The 15725-nt window shown below is 39.3% G+C and overlaps 2 protein-coding genes and 1 non-coding gene across 5 annotated transcripts in view; 1 reads left to right on the forward strand and 2 right to left on the reverse strand.

Annotated features, from left to right (window-relative positions):
* Positions 1 to 4503: 4503 nt before the first annotated feature.
* Positions 4504 to 5551, forward strand: her3 (hairy-related 3). The gene is made up of 4 exons (XM_059333034.1): positions 4504 to 4557; positions 4668 to 4763; positions 4881 to 4962; positions 5103 to 5551. The coding sequence occupies exons 1-4, from the start codon at positions 4504 to 4506 to the stop codon at positions 5549 to 5551; spliced, it is 681 nt and encodes a 226-aa protein (XP_059189017.1).
* A 2884-nt stretch (positions 5552 to 8435) lies between these two features.
* trnam-cau (transfer RNA methionine (anticodon CAU)) lies at positions 8436 to 8507 on the reverse strand. Its single transcript has one exon. It is a non-coding gene; the product is annotated as a tRNA-Met (tRNA).
* Positions 8508 to 11755: 3248 nt separating this feature from the next.
* The window catches only part of LOC131971944 (probable G-protein coupled receptor 153), a 43757-nt gene continuing 39787 nt past the window's right edge, over positions 11756 to 15725 (reverse strand). For 2 of the 3 annotated variants that reach the window (XM_059333634.1, XM_059333633.1), the window contains 2 exons: positions 15636 to 15655; positions 11756 to 14730 (listed from right to left, as the gene is read on the reverse strand). In XM_059333634.1, the coding sequence (XP_059189617.1) occupies positions 13885 to 14730; positions 15636 to 15655 (866 nt within the window). In that variant the 3' untranslated portion in view covers positions 11756 to 13884. The remainder of the gene's footprint in view (positions 14731 to 15635; positions 15656 to 15725) is intronic. The other variant, XM_059333632.1, reaches the window with a different exon arrangement.

Consider the following 15725-nt stretch of genomic DNA (forward strand, 5'->3'; position numbering starts at 1 on the left):
ATGGCTTTCACTTGTACCTTTCAATTTTCCACTTTGGTCAGATAAAGGGGAAACCCTGGGAAAAACTTAGGCAGCAACTGGTCCTTCATTTTGCGCCAAAAGCAAAAACAAAACGCACTTTAAATGGAGGCTATTTGCGTTTGGTGGCCATATGGGATTTGCCTTTAAAAGTGTCTTCTCTTGGATGAATGGGCTGCAGGTCCCTCTCAAGTAAAGGATGCTGGTTTTTCTGATCTGGCCTTTTATTTCCCTACACGTCAGTCTCCATTAGTGCGATTTCTACAATTAGTTATAATTTATTTATGCTGGAATTTAATCGCAATTTATTTAAAACGCCACTAACACATTGTTGGGTCTATCTTTGAGAATATCGATTTGATTATTAACATAGAGAGTAGTTAATGAGCAAATGAATTCATTATTTAGTGGACTTAAATATCTCTTTACATCTACTCGCTGTCAATACAGTCGGGCCCCTTTCAGAAATGACAATTAGTTGAGTTAATTTTTAGTCTTCGTGCTATTGTTCAAAACTGACGGTGGGTTTGATCTACAGAGGCTGACGCTGTGCGTAAAGAGCCGATCTCACCAATAGGACTGTATGTGCACGTCATAGTCATAAATCCTTCAAACCCAAACTAAGAACCCCTGATGTAGACTACATTAGACAAGAAAACAGAAACACTTTGCAATGAGGGACGCCAGTTTTGAAAAAAAAAAACAGGAGACATTAATATGGCACACAAACAGGCTAGGTTAAGGGGATGACATATCCATCAGGAGTCAGTGCTGAGGTTATATAGTAACAGAGAGGAAAGTCAAAATGTTTCCCTGAGGTTTGTATCTAATATGCTTTTAATCTGAGCAAATGCGTAATTTCTACGTTGGTCATATGCCTAGTTGGCTAATTGTTGTTTTACGCACTGCTAAGTATGGTGCGCTAAAGGGTGCTTAGTTATTCTCATTCAAATCTTACTCAAGTGGTTCGGAGTAAATGGCAGATGTTTTGCAATTCAAGGCGCATCAATACCCATGCGCTTTAGTGTTTAACAATGGCGTTCCCCTTTTGTTAGGCACTTGTGTCTTTCAGTTCAGAGCCCCACAAAGGCTTCATCCTCCAGCGAGTTATAAAGTTACTTTCCAGTCAGTTCATTTCGGTCCTTGAGAAAACCTTAAGCGATGTTAATGTGCACCTCTGTTCTTTTCATGCGGTAACCCCGGCACACACAGGCAAACAGCGGCCATTGTGTTCCCAAACCAAAGTAAGAAGTCTTTAAATAACCCGAGGGCCAGTCGATAGAAATTCATGATGCCGTTTCTATTTGATGTTTGATCAGAGCTTCGTCAACAGGTCCGTCGCGTGGCTTTTCACAAAATCCTGGATGTATTTCTAATATTTTTTCCAGTGCACCTGTCCATGTACCTGCTCCTTTTTATCGTGACCCTGTTACACACAGTGAGCGTTTTGGTCACACCAGTGCTGCCTCGGGGCCATCTGAATGGAAGGCGGTACATCGATTTGCTCCGCTCACTGTGCGCCAAATTATGGGTCTTTGTTGAGTTTGCATACTTTCACAGCGCTCATTCTATTATATGTCATGCAGGCTTGGTATAGCCTATGCATACATTTATAATATACAAGATAAATTAATTACAGTATTAGGCATTTTTTAATTATCCTCTACAAATACAATGACCTGCAGCCTACAACATCAATTATTGAATATTTAAATGTAGGTGATGTCATCAGAATGCATGAAGTGCATGCATTATTTTATCTCCACAGTATGTTACACAGTATCCTTTGTGATGTATTGTTATGCGTAAAGGTGCATATAATCTACATTTTCTTCAGAAGAGGCCTTAATGAAAGGTAACCTCTGCATTCTGCATATTGGACCGTTAGGGTATAGGCCTAATCATTGACTTGCAAATGTCTCAGTTTCCCTCTAAGAATTTAAAGTTTATTGCAGTAATTGCATAATTGCTTCACTAATTGTTGTTAACAAGTTCCCCAATAGTCCAATTATTACAGCAGCATTGTCAGGTCCCCGCCGGCAGACATCCATGACAAAGGTCAGAGAGGGTTAATGAATGACCTGGGGCTGAAAAGTGAAAGTAAAGCGAGAGCCCGAGCCCTTTTATAAACATACACTTAACTTGTCATTTAATGGCACTTGTATTATTATGTCCACTTGGGACACAAGTTTCTCGTTGCGCTATTCTTATGGATAGATGATGACATAAAAACTTTTGAGGGAAGTCAGGTGGAATTTGAGGGAAACAGTTTTAAAGCCCGACTGCATTCTTTCACTGCAGACCGCAGAGAGCCAACACTAATTGAAATTAAACCGAATAATCAGCGGTGAAATCCGTGCTCTGTGGCTCAGAATAACAAGACAGGCGACTGTTGTGATGCCACGACTCCATGCTGAAATCAACGCTCCACGGTCTTCTGTTAAAACCAAGCGTGAAAACGAGGATAATGTGGCGTCCAGGGAGGACAAAAGACACCAGAACGTTCACTTATACCACAGCACCTCGGTCAAATTTCATACCGATTAAATGCTTTGGGGAAACAACACCACAAGTGGCACGCAAGTTTTGGTACATTTTACGCAATTAGTGTCTTCTGACACACGCCTGACATGCATGTGCTACAATGGTAGTCTATTTTAATTCAACATGAGACTCATTTAATTCTGCGAGGTCAATTAATCCAGTCTTAATTTGTCCAAAGGACTACACTCTGCATTTTTTAATAAACTAAAATAATCTACTTATTGGTATTTGGCATTTAGTTAATGCGGTTTAAGCTACAGCGTGAAGAATTCGGCTTTGGTGGGAATCAAATCTTCAACATGCCCATTTTAAGCTATTAATAAAAACAAAGTTGAAGTGATACAGCAGATTGTACAGGAAGTGCGCTTTATCTAGTCAGAGAGGATGAAGAGAGGAGTAGCTGTGCTGGCTCACTTTAGAAGTGGAGGGAATCTTTTGATGCCCACACGTTTGTGGTCACAAAGCAGAGCAAAAGAAAAGATCAATGGCGCACTACTATAAACTGGCCTCTTTTCATGCGCGCCTCTGCTCAGACTGAATACAAATGCCCCTCATTTACCCGGGCCCTCGGTCACTTTAACACACGCTTTTTGTACCGGATGAGGCACAAAGATTTGGCCTAATGTAAGAATATGTTTTTCTCATCGCACCATCTAAACTAACTCTCCGCCTTAACTTGTGGAAATATTCAAGTCACACATTCATAGAGTTAATTGGATACAATGCCCACATTCGCATTTATGACAGCGTTAAATCCTGTAGCATTCCTAGGTATTCCGTAGGTGTCTATAGATTTAATCCACCCCCATTTAGTATTTTCAGATGGCCTGTGTGTAAGCACAAGATGCGCAGTGGACTGCAGTAAGCCTATAGTCTATACATTGTTTCAGCTGGTATGACTTTCCCAAGGCTTTACCCCTTTCAGGGCGCAGTGTGGAAAATCGGGAGGCGAGGGACCGAGGACAAGGGGCGGCCCGCGATTCTCCTCGGTGCCTCAGCGCGCCTGGTATGAAGACAAAAAGACGCACAATAGTCGAAGGATCCTTAAGTCATAACTTTTGCAACATCTCTTGTGCTTTTCGTGCTTATAGATTTGGTATAAAGAAAAGTGCATATTTTCCTTTTTTTTTAAGTAGGCTGCTCTGCTGTAATAACATTTAGCAAGTGTAACACTTTGACAACATGGCCACCTGAAAATCGAAATGTTGTGGGGACACGCAGGGAATTATCACGGTGCTGCCTTCGACCTGGTGGCGTGAAACTCACACATAAAAGATTGAATACAGGAGGCAATGGTTCCCACAGCATGCCCAGAACCATTATGATTAGCCATTATGTTTATGATTTTTACGCTTCTCTTTAACTTTTTGCCCCACACGTTGTTTCTTGGCAGTTTGCCTTGAATATATCTCTTTGCGCAATATGCCATATATATATATATATATATATCTCGATTTGTGGTGCCTGTGAGTTTTTTGTTTAACCGACCTCAAATCATTCTAGCAGCTACAGATAGAGAGTATTTTATATCCCAAAGTAAAATTTAAGTTTTTATGCATAACATGTATATAACTATTCCTCTGCAATCTGCAGGGGCTGCGAAATTAACTGAATAATTCAATACAGAAATAACTTAAGATAAGGTGGCTTTGTAATAATTACAAGGACGTACAGACATTGCAAAACATCTATTCCAAATTTATATTTGCCGTGCAACAGTCTTAACTTTTCTGTGGTGCCTATAAGCCTTTGGTTAGTTTTGGCTGTCAAATGACGCCAGTGTTACTCACTTGAGCACAAGAGACGGGCGGGACTGTTTGCATTGAGATGTTAAGTGGGTGTCTCTATATAAATCCACTCAGGGTCAACTCCCTCATTCGTGCGTCAAAGAGGGAGAGAGATTAACGCTTACTTGAAGGAGAGCAGAAAAGGACTATCAGAATGGTAGCGACAACAGACTGCGTGGAGAAGTCCAAACCCACCGCTGGAAACAAGGTGTGTATGAAAAGTTATTAAAAGTAGCATGTATTAAAATAGATACCACAGATCTAGATCAAGTCTAAGTTTGTCGTGTGTAATAATCATTTGACCCATCCCAACATCAGGTGTCCAAACCGCTCATGGAAAAGAAACGAAGAGCTCGCATAAACAAATGTTTGGACCAGTTAAAAACTCTTCTGGAGAGCTACTACAGCAGCAGTGTAAGTATGCAGAGTGTAACATAAGGATTTTGAAAAGTTTTTTTTTAATTCGAAGTAATGATGATGATAATAATTATTAGAAAAGGTTTGTAATCTAATGTATTTTCCCTTCCCCAGATTCGAAAGCGTAAACTGGAAAAGGCCGACATCCTGGAGCTGACTGTGAAACATATTAGAAACCTCCAAAAGATCCAGAGCTGTAAGTTATGACCTCACACATCAAATATTTAAAAACTCGACTGATAAGGGTTATTTATGGATACATCAGAGCAGCTTTACGCACAACCCAATGCGTATGTTTTGTGTTTCTTACCTGAAGATGTTTTCTAATACTTCCAGGCACTGCCGCTGCTTCTGAGCTGTCCGATTACCAAACCGGTTTCCGCAACTGCCTGGCAAACGTCAACCAATACTTGCTGCTGGCAGACAACATGAACGGAGGCGACCGCTGGATGTTATCGCAGCTCTCCAGTAAACTGTGCCGCTCTCGGGGAAGAGAGGAAGTCTTCAGCACCATGGAGAGCAGCCCGGGCCCAGCTGAGGCACATGACGAGGTGCAGAGACTCCTTCCATCTGCAGCTGGACCTGAGGAGAGGAAAACGGTCAAATCTAAAGCTATGAAACCTCGGAGTGCAAACACGTCTCTTTTTTCATCCAGTGAAGACGCACAGCGGTCATCAGGAACCAAACAGGCCGGCCTTGCTGCAGCACCCATACAAAATCCCACCGAAAAGAGTTCCGGGAATGAAGCTGCAAACACTCAGCACAATGTATGGAGGCCTTGGTGAAGCTGTAGATATACTAAATCATAGCCCGATTGAATGTTTATAATTGCACTGTATAGATTACCACAATATGCTATTAGAAGTTATAATGTATACGTTTTATTTTCTTAATAAAATTGATGAAAGAAAGATCGTGTTGATTGTTTGTTAAGGGCTCGTTTAGTACACCATGTGGCACATTTATAGCAAGAGATGGCTCTAAATTAGATATAACTAGATATTGTTTTTTAAGAAACAGTTTGCGAGTGAAAACCTGAATTTTATGGCTTTCTGTGACATTTCGTGCTGAAGCTGTCAAACTGATTATTTTACATTTATCACGTTACACATTTGATCATTTCAAAAGGCCACACACTGTTTTTGTTCTACATCGAATGTATTTACAGACACTATATGATAAGGGTACAATCACTTATGCTTAATCATAAAATAAACTGACTCATGTTTTATTTCATGAATTGCAAGTGTTGCATTGTATCATTAATTTATTTTGCTCAACATAAATAACTGATCAAGTCACTATGACCGTGATTAGTTCACACTTTACTGATGACCAATAAGAAATGTTAATTATATTAACGTTATACAGGTTTCCCATGAAGTTGGAATATAATGTTTTACCTCTTTCCATCAAATGATTATGACAAAGTAATTTATTCTTGACAGATAAAGTGTATATCTTCTCAAAACGTTATCAATATTTTCCAAACATACCACAATTAAAATGAAACCACAAGTAACAGTGGAACAGCCAAATCAGTTTAATTGTTGTTAGTTCTCTAATTTGGCAATTGTCCCCTGGTAGATGTCTTGGTTTGAATAAATAAATATTTGTTGGTGTTGAAAGAAGTGTGTAGCCTGGTAGAGAATGATTCACTTCACTACCAATAATACAATATCATAATTATAATAAAGAATTATTACACCAAAGTTATTGATAAGTTGGCCATACAAAAATAAAAAATGCGATGATTTGTACCCTTGAAAAGTGTTACTGAATAAAGTTCTGTATAGTTGACATATGGGGAGAAAAAAACTCCAGGATAGTGGGGTTTTGACTGTCATTTCTTCCATTCTTCTCTGGTTTCACGCATAAGTACCGAAACAGTGGCGGGCAAATCAGATGCTTGTCGGACAGCACAACAATTTTCTGCTACAGGCTGCTAATTTAAATTTAAATTACACGCCATGCTGTCTTCTCATGGTCTGCTCTGGACTTGGGGACGTTGACAGGATGAAGATTATAATTTGAAGAAAGAAAAAAATGTGAAACAATGCAGTTTATGCTAATAATTGTTAACTTCTGACAGTTTAATTGTATTTGAATGCAATTTACAATAACTCTAAACCAATAGGCTCACATAATCTAATGTAATGCCCTCATTTAAAAAAAATTTAACGCATAAATACTAACTCAAAGTTAACTATTCTGCAAGGTCTCACAGCTAAGGCTTATTGTAGTATATTTGTATGCTGAAACCTATTTGTACGCCTTGTAGTTTTCAGTACTTTAGCATGCAGTAACCACAACTTGTTGCACTACACTGATTTCAAGCCATATGCGCAAGAAAGCAAGCATGTCTACCAGTCAGCCCTTTTAAATTGCCCTATAGTTTTCTTCCGCTGCTTTGGCAGGGGTGTCATAAAGTGTCGGTCCTTTCTTAAGGAGCAGCGCTGGAGAGGATGGCACCTTACAGCGAGGAGAATCGCTGAAACGCCCACAGCTCTTTCAGATATAGGCTCCATGCTGAAAGACACTGCTGCCCAGTGAAAAAGGGGACACAAAAGTAGACACACTGCCTGGTTCAAGTTGTTTTTTAACCCTCAAAATAGCAACTAAACTCACAGCTAAAATCCGATGGCAAGTATTTGTTATTTCATCTTTTTGTCTGGTCTAACCGGCTCATAAACCCGGTCTATAAGTCGTTTTAATACTCCGTTCCCTCAAAGTCAAAGCTACTCTTTTAATGAGCCCAACAGAGGCCCATGGCACAAGAAAAGTTTGTTTTATCCAAGAAAGGAAACGCCACGTGACGTTCATACTGAATGCCCTTAAACTTTTCTAAGAATCTCTATGAACTCTACTCAGTACTGTTTTGGTTTGCTACTATAATAGCGACGCATATTAGAGCTGGGAGCTGGAGGGAGGGAGAGAATAAGTTATTACCATTAGACTGGGCCCAGTCAAGCGCTCTTAAGAGAGTAGACGTGGATGAAGTGCGATGCAGAGCTCTCTGCTCCCTGCTCACTTTTGATGGGAAATATGTCCTATATGTGACAGCTACTGGATATTCTCTCATACAGTGGTATCACTTAATGACTGGTGCGATTAAAACATACAGTGAGTGACCCAACCAAAGACTCATAATTTAGCGTGAATCTGACACAATACGTGTCCTGTTAGACCTACAGCACACCGTGGAATTAACTTAAGAGCCGTGTCCATGCTCACTGTTGCGGGCAAGAGACAGCACCCACCACAAAGTAGGGGCTGCAGTGCACAATCAACTGATTAGAAACACCTGCATCTAAAAGGCAGCCCCGTGCTTAGTGTAAATTAATATATACTCACATACTGTAGGTCTGAAGTTTATAGATATAATGTAGGCCTATACAATAAACTTGACTTAAATTATCAGAATTAGGTTACCGAGGTTGGCAGTCCGTTATAGCTATTATTACTTGTGAGAAAATGGAGGAATAATTATTGTTATAGCCTTGGTTACAGCAAGTGAAAGGAAGATGTGTTTTAAACGTGTTAGGAGTTTATCGCGACATTTATACTTACGTAATAAGAAACGTATTGCTTACTTCCATTTTATTTTCGGGTAGAATGACATACGCTTCGAAGTGAAAAAGAAAACACATATTGGCATGGTAAAAACATTAGCAGAGGATGGTTTCGATCCATCGACCTCTGGGTTATGGGCCCAGCACGCTTCCGCTGCGCCACTCTGCTTGCTCGTTGAACCGCACACGCTTTAGGGTCTATTGCTTCACAATGCCTTATGTCCTCCGACTACGTGTGTCTTATACCGTTTTAAATATCATTATTTGTCTTACATTAACTTTGTCAGTGCATGGCAGCATAAAATGCAATCTCTTAAGAAGCCTGCAGGCGTTTCCGGGGTTGCTTTGTGTTAAATGCGAAACCGATCAAAATAACGTTAGGAAATGTTTATACAGAATCAAACATAGAATAGGAAGTCTTTATTGTCATTGCAAAAATGTTTAAGCCAATAATCACACAAGAATGGCACTAATTAAAAATAATAAGATATGGAAAGTGTACAGTAGGTTTAGAATGGGTGCAAGTGAAGTACAGCTAAACAGTGTGCTAAAACAGTAAAAGTAACAAATAGCAGCTTGAGTGAGTGTAAAAACAGCGCTAGTACAGCGACTGCTATTTAGAGTTTAGCTAGTCAATTTAAACTGACCTTAGTTATGTTAGTTAAATTAGTAATTTAAGTAGCTGTGCAAGCTAGACAACATTGTCCCAAACATACTTCTTACTGGTGTGTCTTATAATATGACAAAATACTTACCTTTGAACTAAACTTGGTGTAAATGTTTGCTAAAGCTAAACCTTTAATCAGCTAACTGTTTTCGCTAATTCTCGTTAGCTTACGTGCTTCGTCTTCACGTCTCCTTTATGACGGAAAAACGCATTAAAAAAAAAAAAAACAGCTGGCCTCACTTGAACTGATTAAATATTGATAAATAGATAGATATTACGTAAATACAACAGATACAAAAACATGATATACCTCCATAAGCAGTGGTGGACTCAGGTGTCTGAGAGGTGAAAAAATCAATTCAAATGGGCACGAGCTGCAGCCGTTGGAGGACAAACGTGCAGAAAGTTTTTCTACTGTTACGTTCTACTGTAACCATTGATGTTGTATATTAAAAAAACAAGGGAAAACCAGGCAAGCTGAGTTATAGAAAAATATAATTTGTTTATATACGGCGAACACAAAACTACTATCCAACGAACAGCGACAATACCTTAATATCTTCAAGCTAAAACACTCTGAGGACATAAACCGAAAATACAAGGACCAACTGGGTCTCCTTCCCCAGCTCCAGGCAGCACTCAGGGGTTTCACCTAAAACAGCCAACACTTCCACAACCGGCACAATCACAGCGCGACAATGGCCCACCAGCCCCGTCTGCCTCAGGATTCAGTCTATTTAACACCTAATCAGCAATTGATCACAGGTGCGCCTGGAAACACAGCCACTGGGAGGAGCAGGAGGCGGATCCATAGGGAAGCAAGAAAACAAAAGAAAAAACAAACACAACACACCTCCAACCGTAACATCTACCATGGGACTACTAAACTCGAGTTTAGGACATGAAAAGGTGTGTACTGTTAGAAATAATCTGTTATTCTGTCTCTGTTGTCTGTCTTTGTGGATAAGGGTCACTATCTGATTGACGTAACTGTGTATGTAACCTCTCTCTGCATTTATAGATTAATCATGTAAGATGCTTTGCTACAATGATCATGTGCTAATATTGTTTTAAAACCTTGTTTATATGCAGTCTATGTTTAAAACTATGATTAACCCTTTATCGGGCGAAGTACCTTGGCCTATTTGGTAACGTCAGTGGATATCCAAAACCGGGTCCCCATGGCTCTCTGTGAGGTCGTAGAACTGTAATGTAATGTAATTTCATGTCAGCGAAGTGTGGTTGGTTTGAACCCCGATATTCTGTAACTGCACATTTCTTGACATCTCCTGCTCATCATTCCCCATCAAACGATCGGCACAGAGAAATAGGTGAGGATTTTGTGTTGGAGTCAGATCATTTAATTTTAAAGGTTTCCTCAATGTATTAATCAACAATACACAATTAATTCATCTTAAAATCCTTCCTCGACTCTTTTCTCCTCCCTCACCTGAGTCGGAAATCAATCGAAGCCCGCCATGTTGAAGTGGGACACTTACATCCGCTTGGAGGAGTCGAGGATATAGGAGATAGAAGATAGGGGGAGGAGAGAGGAGGGAGGAGATAGGAGGCTTCCAGGACTGGTAATATATAAACAAACAATGCAGGAATAAGCACCGCTTCACAAATGTTAGTACTTAACTTACAGCTCTGTAAAAATGTATAAACAGCGATTTATTTCACAAGGGTATACTTATGGCAGAAAATGTCCATTTCAGACATGGAAATACAAGTACAAGACCAAAGCCAATGAGTGGGTAACATAATGCAATAAATGCAAAGGCATAATAACAGAGAAGAGAAGATGCCCTTTTAGAACATCAACATTTTCCTTAAACTATAACCAATGGTGGAAAAAGTATTCAGATCCTTTACTTGAGTAGAAGTACAAATACCACACTGTGTTATGAGGTTTACATTTTTGAGTACAGTACTTGAGCACATGTACTTAGTTACATTTCACCACTGACTATAACAATATGAAGGAAAACTCTTCAACTACAAGTATAATATTAACTTACCATCCCCCTCCAAATGCAATTCCATATCTGAAAACCTGAGCAAACATGTCACAACTTGTGAACTCGGCGCAGTCAGATAATGTCCACTTGTGTGAGGGAGTTGCCATTTCCAAATGGTCTCTTGCAAAAAGTAAACAACCCCATTTGAGGCTGGCAGATATGGCTCTGCATCAGGTTTTCTCCACTGGAAGGGTGCCCTAGAGGGTACTGCATCACATTTTCTCCATTTGAACAGCACCCATTACTACAACTTATTTTCTTCACTGGAAGCTGACTCTGGAGGGCGCTTCATCAAGTTTTTTCTTAACTGCGTTTCGTTTGAACACCAAGGGATCAGTCCCCATTGTTCAACGCTTTCTTTGTAAAATCCTCATAAGGAATGACTACAAAAAACATAGCATGCAGTGAAGTTCCCCTTTCTCTTCAGCTGACAAAAATAACTAACTTTGTGTTTAGGTGCGAGTTTTATGAAAGAGAAATCAAAGCAGATTCCTTTATCATATAATATTTACTTATTTTTAAGTGTTCAAGGCAAATACAGAAAATGTGCTGCTCCGTTAAGATTTAGTTTTAAACTATATTTAAATAGATTTTCTGAGGAACTTTTTGGACTTCACTTTTATGTCGCCATGTTGTTAAATAGAAAAATGATACTTTATTGCTGCTCTACAAGAAAAAGAGTAAAAAGGAAAAATGCAACTCCTGCAACTTTAAAAACACACTCTGAAGCATCATCTTGTGAATTTAATCAGTCATATCTTTTTAACAAAGTCATCATCTGAACAAGAAAATCATAACAACTAACATCATTCATATTTGAGTCATAAATCTTTGAATATGTTACAAAATTATACTTCAATATTGTAAACACAACAAAATGCAAAAATCTATGACAGCAAAGTTTGACAGGGTAATGTGAGGTTATGCTTCCAAAGAAAGATACATTTCAGCTAAAAAGAATAACTCAGTCCAATGGAATAGGCTGCAATGAGTGAGAGGTACACTAATACATGAGAATTGAAACTAAACATCTGACCGCAGATGAGTGAAAACATGTGCCAAACTTTATTACTTGGATTGTAATAGCAAAGACGTTCACAGCTAATAATGCTGTAAAAGGGGACATTTTCATTTCATGTTGTTCTTATACTCTTTATAATTTCTTCAGAAGCTTAAACCTAAAGTCCAAATACATTCATGTTAGGCGTGAAGCCCAAACCGGGTTCTGCTTTTATTTGTCAAGTTCACACTCGTCAACATTTTAACAGTGGGCTTTGTTTAGTCACTATTTTTGTCCTTTACCTTTAATACTTTGCTATGGCATTAAATAATCACATTATCTCTCCAAATATGTATATTTATAGAACGTTAATGAATCAGAGCTTCAATTTTCCCACAGTATTCTTATTTGAGGCTTCAGGGATGCTTACATTTAATGTACATTACTACATGGGGCTAAAATCAAGCAGGTGTTTAAAAAAAGTCTCTTTACACTCAAAAAACTCTCCCATAGCAGAACCTTTAGTCGTCATTATGCATATTATGAGGTAACACATTAAATGTAATGTCTTCTTTTTGTTGGAACTTACGATAAAGTGTTAATTTGCAGTTATTTTCATTCTATTCCCAATATTTCTGATTTGTTCAATATCTTTATGGGTTTAGGTACAAAAACCCAATTCAAATTAAGACACATCCAGTCAGCTTCAACGCTGAGATTATGTAACTTTTGGACATGTTAACATCTTATAGAGGTTCCTTCTTTGAGAGCAACTTAAAAAAATATTATTGGTGCTTTCTAACAAGTTGCTGAAAACAACTAAGAGGTGAGGCTGACATGGTCAGCTGATGGCGACAAAGCACCTTTTTAAGCCGTCTGATGTTCTATATGGAATTATAAAATATTGTGTTTTTCAAAGTTAACACAAACATTGGAATAATAAGAATTAGGAGGATATGTTCCAAGCAAAAGTCTCATTAAACAAAAATAAACACCAAAACCATTAATCCAATATCCTTCATATATACATAACATGTCAATCTTCTCTAAAAACTGACTTCACATTTTCATTAAGAATTTAGGGGTCTTCACGTTATATCTCAATATCTCACACAGTAACTGTAAAACTATTAGGCATTAAAGAGTTTGGGAATACCACTCTGTTTTCGTCCACATAGGGTGTTTGAAAAGAAAAGCTTTTCATGTGATGTGAATAATAATGTAAATAGAAAAGTTGTACATCATGATCAAAATAATATAAACATGTATACTGTGTCATATCATTAGATCAATCTCAAGGTACATGGACAATAGTCAGGAAGGTTTGGTTTAAAAGCAAATGTGTTCATACAACATAAACACACGGCCATTAAAGGCAAAACAAAATACAATGAGTTTTTTAAATTGTTAAGTGCAAAAAAGGAAAGAAAAAAACACCACCCTAACAACTATCTCCTTCAATTCTTTGAGCAGTTTATAAGAAACAACATCGAACAGCAAAAACAAGGTGAGAATGTTCACGTTAAAAAAAAAAAAAGTTCATTTGTGTCAGTGCTGGAAACAAAAAGTGTCCTCAGTGAATATTTTGTGATGTGAAAGCTCAATAACAGGACCACCCAACCTTTTTCACCAACCTACATAAGAAATCAACATTAGGCCCGTTCAGAAATGATGTCCAAAGCTCCCCAAGGCCATTCAGTATAACAGATGTTTATTGGTGGTTTATATAGTAAAACAGAATAGTGGCACAAGTAAAAAGGACAAACAACTTTCCCCTGACCACCAATATTCCAGTGGTTTTCATTCTGATAATAACTCCAGTAATAATATTGATATTAATCGAGGGAAAGCTTTGCTTTTAGGTGGTAGAGCCGACAGAATCAGAGTGAAAGGTGATGTATCCCAAGGATGATGCCGAGGGTGTGCTTACAAAACTGTTTGTGCTTTCTTTACTTTCACCCTTGTTCAGGTGCTTCTGATGCCTCCAGTCAGCTCCAGCACCAGCCCTGGCTCCACCACCTGTCCTGGGCCTGCAGGCAGAGTGCCCTTGAGTCTGTTGGCTGCGCCCGGGTGAGCTCACTTCACGCTGCTGTGTCCCGTCTCGCATGCGCTCCCGGCAGCCTTTACCAGAGCCACAAGCCCCGGGGCTCTTCTTCCCAGCAGGTCTGTCTGGTTTGGGAGAACCCTCGGGGGTGTTGTCCCGACTGCTGCTCCGTTTGTGTTCAGAGACCCGCCTGAGAGCTTGAGGCTCTCGCTCGAAGTCTGTGAGCGGGAAGTGAGGGAGGAGGACTGTGTGCTGTTCATACACATTGGGAATGAGTGAGATGGTGGATGTGCGCCGTGGGCTCTTCCTGGGGCTCGGCAGCGGCGTCTCATCTATAAAGTTGATCACCTCATCGCGGCTAAAACACCGCAGTTCGTCCTCATAGTGCTCCCCGCCACATACCACCCGTGGCAGGTGCTTGAGGTTGTGCATACTGTCCTCAGAGCGTCGCCGCTTGCGGTGCGGGTGATGGTGATGGTGGCTCTCCTCGTGGTAGGAGACCAGGCTGCTCCTGCGCCTCTCGCGGCGCGGCAAGGTGGAGCTGTAGTGGGCAGTCACTATCATGTCCTCGGTGGAGCCCCATCGCTGAAGGTATGAGGGGATCCGGTCGCTGGTCCACATGTCGGTTTCGTCGTGGGAGTATCTTCTTGTAGGGGGCACCTGGACGCAACACACAGACCAAACCCTTCAGTGTATAAATAACCGTCATTCACTCACCTACAGCAACACAGAACAGCTGGTATGTCAACACACATCAACATGTTTGTGTTAAATAAGCAACATTGTACATAACATTATTGTAGATAGTATTAATAAACCTACATTATCAATCAAAAGGATTTTACATGTAGGATTCTTTAAGGTTATATGGCTGTCAATGCCATGTGATAGTATGGGGCTGGGCGATATTTCAATATGGTAACTTATCCATCTTTTAATTGTGTCAATGAATCATATATCGAGATATCACGATACACAATAACGCACATATTAACTCAAATTTCTTAGACAATCTATATCCATATTTTCTCTCCGATTTCACTTGAATCATTTTGCACTAAAGTTCTTAATTAAATTTGAAAATACTTAAAAGGCTTTTCCATGTGGTTATTTCATATGGACTGTTTATTTATAGAATATATATATATGTGTTATTGAGATAGGAAATTATCTGTATTTATATAGAAGATTTTAGTCTTATCGCCCAGCCCTATGTTAGTACATTAAAATTTTAGTATAACTCCGATTTGTAGTAGTCCCAAATTAACTAATTTGAGTAAATATTTAGGTTGGCTTAGTGGTCTTTTTTTAGGGTTAGTTTCAGAATTAATTGTTTATTAATACAGCTGATTCAGCTGCAGTGTTAGTGTAAATCCTACATGCAGCACATACAAGTGGTTTGTCCAAGAGGTTACGTGCAATTTTAACTTTAATTAGTCCCTCAGACATGTATGAACATTTTTAACAAACATCAACATGTTTATAGCTGGACTAGTATTCACCTCCACTATTATTTGGAGATGAAAACTTCAAAAGGTGAAAAGTTGCCTACGTGTTATACTCACATTCCATTCTGTTCTGACAACTATGCAAGAGAGAGAGGGTTTGTCAGGGTGACGTCAAGAGCCACAAGATTGATACCAGCCTGCCCCCCT

Source organism: Centropristis striata, chromosome 5, assembly GCF_030273125.1.
Source record: "Centropristis striata isolate RG_2023a ecotype Rhode Island chromosome 5, C.striata_1.0, whole genome shotgun sequence".
In the NCBI taxonomy this organism is placed as follows: domain Eukaryota; kingdom Metazoa; phylum Chordata; class Actinopteri; order Perciformes; family Serranidae; genus Centropristis; species Centropristis striata.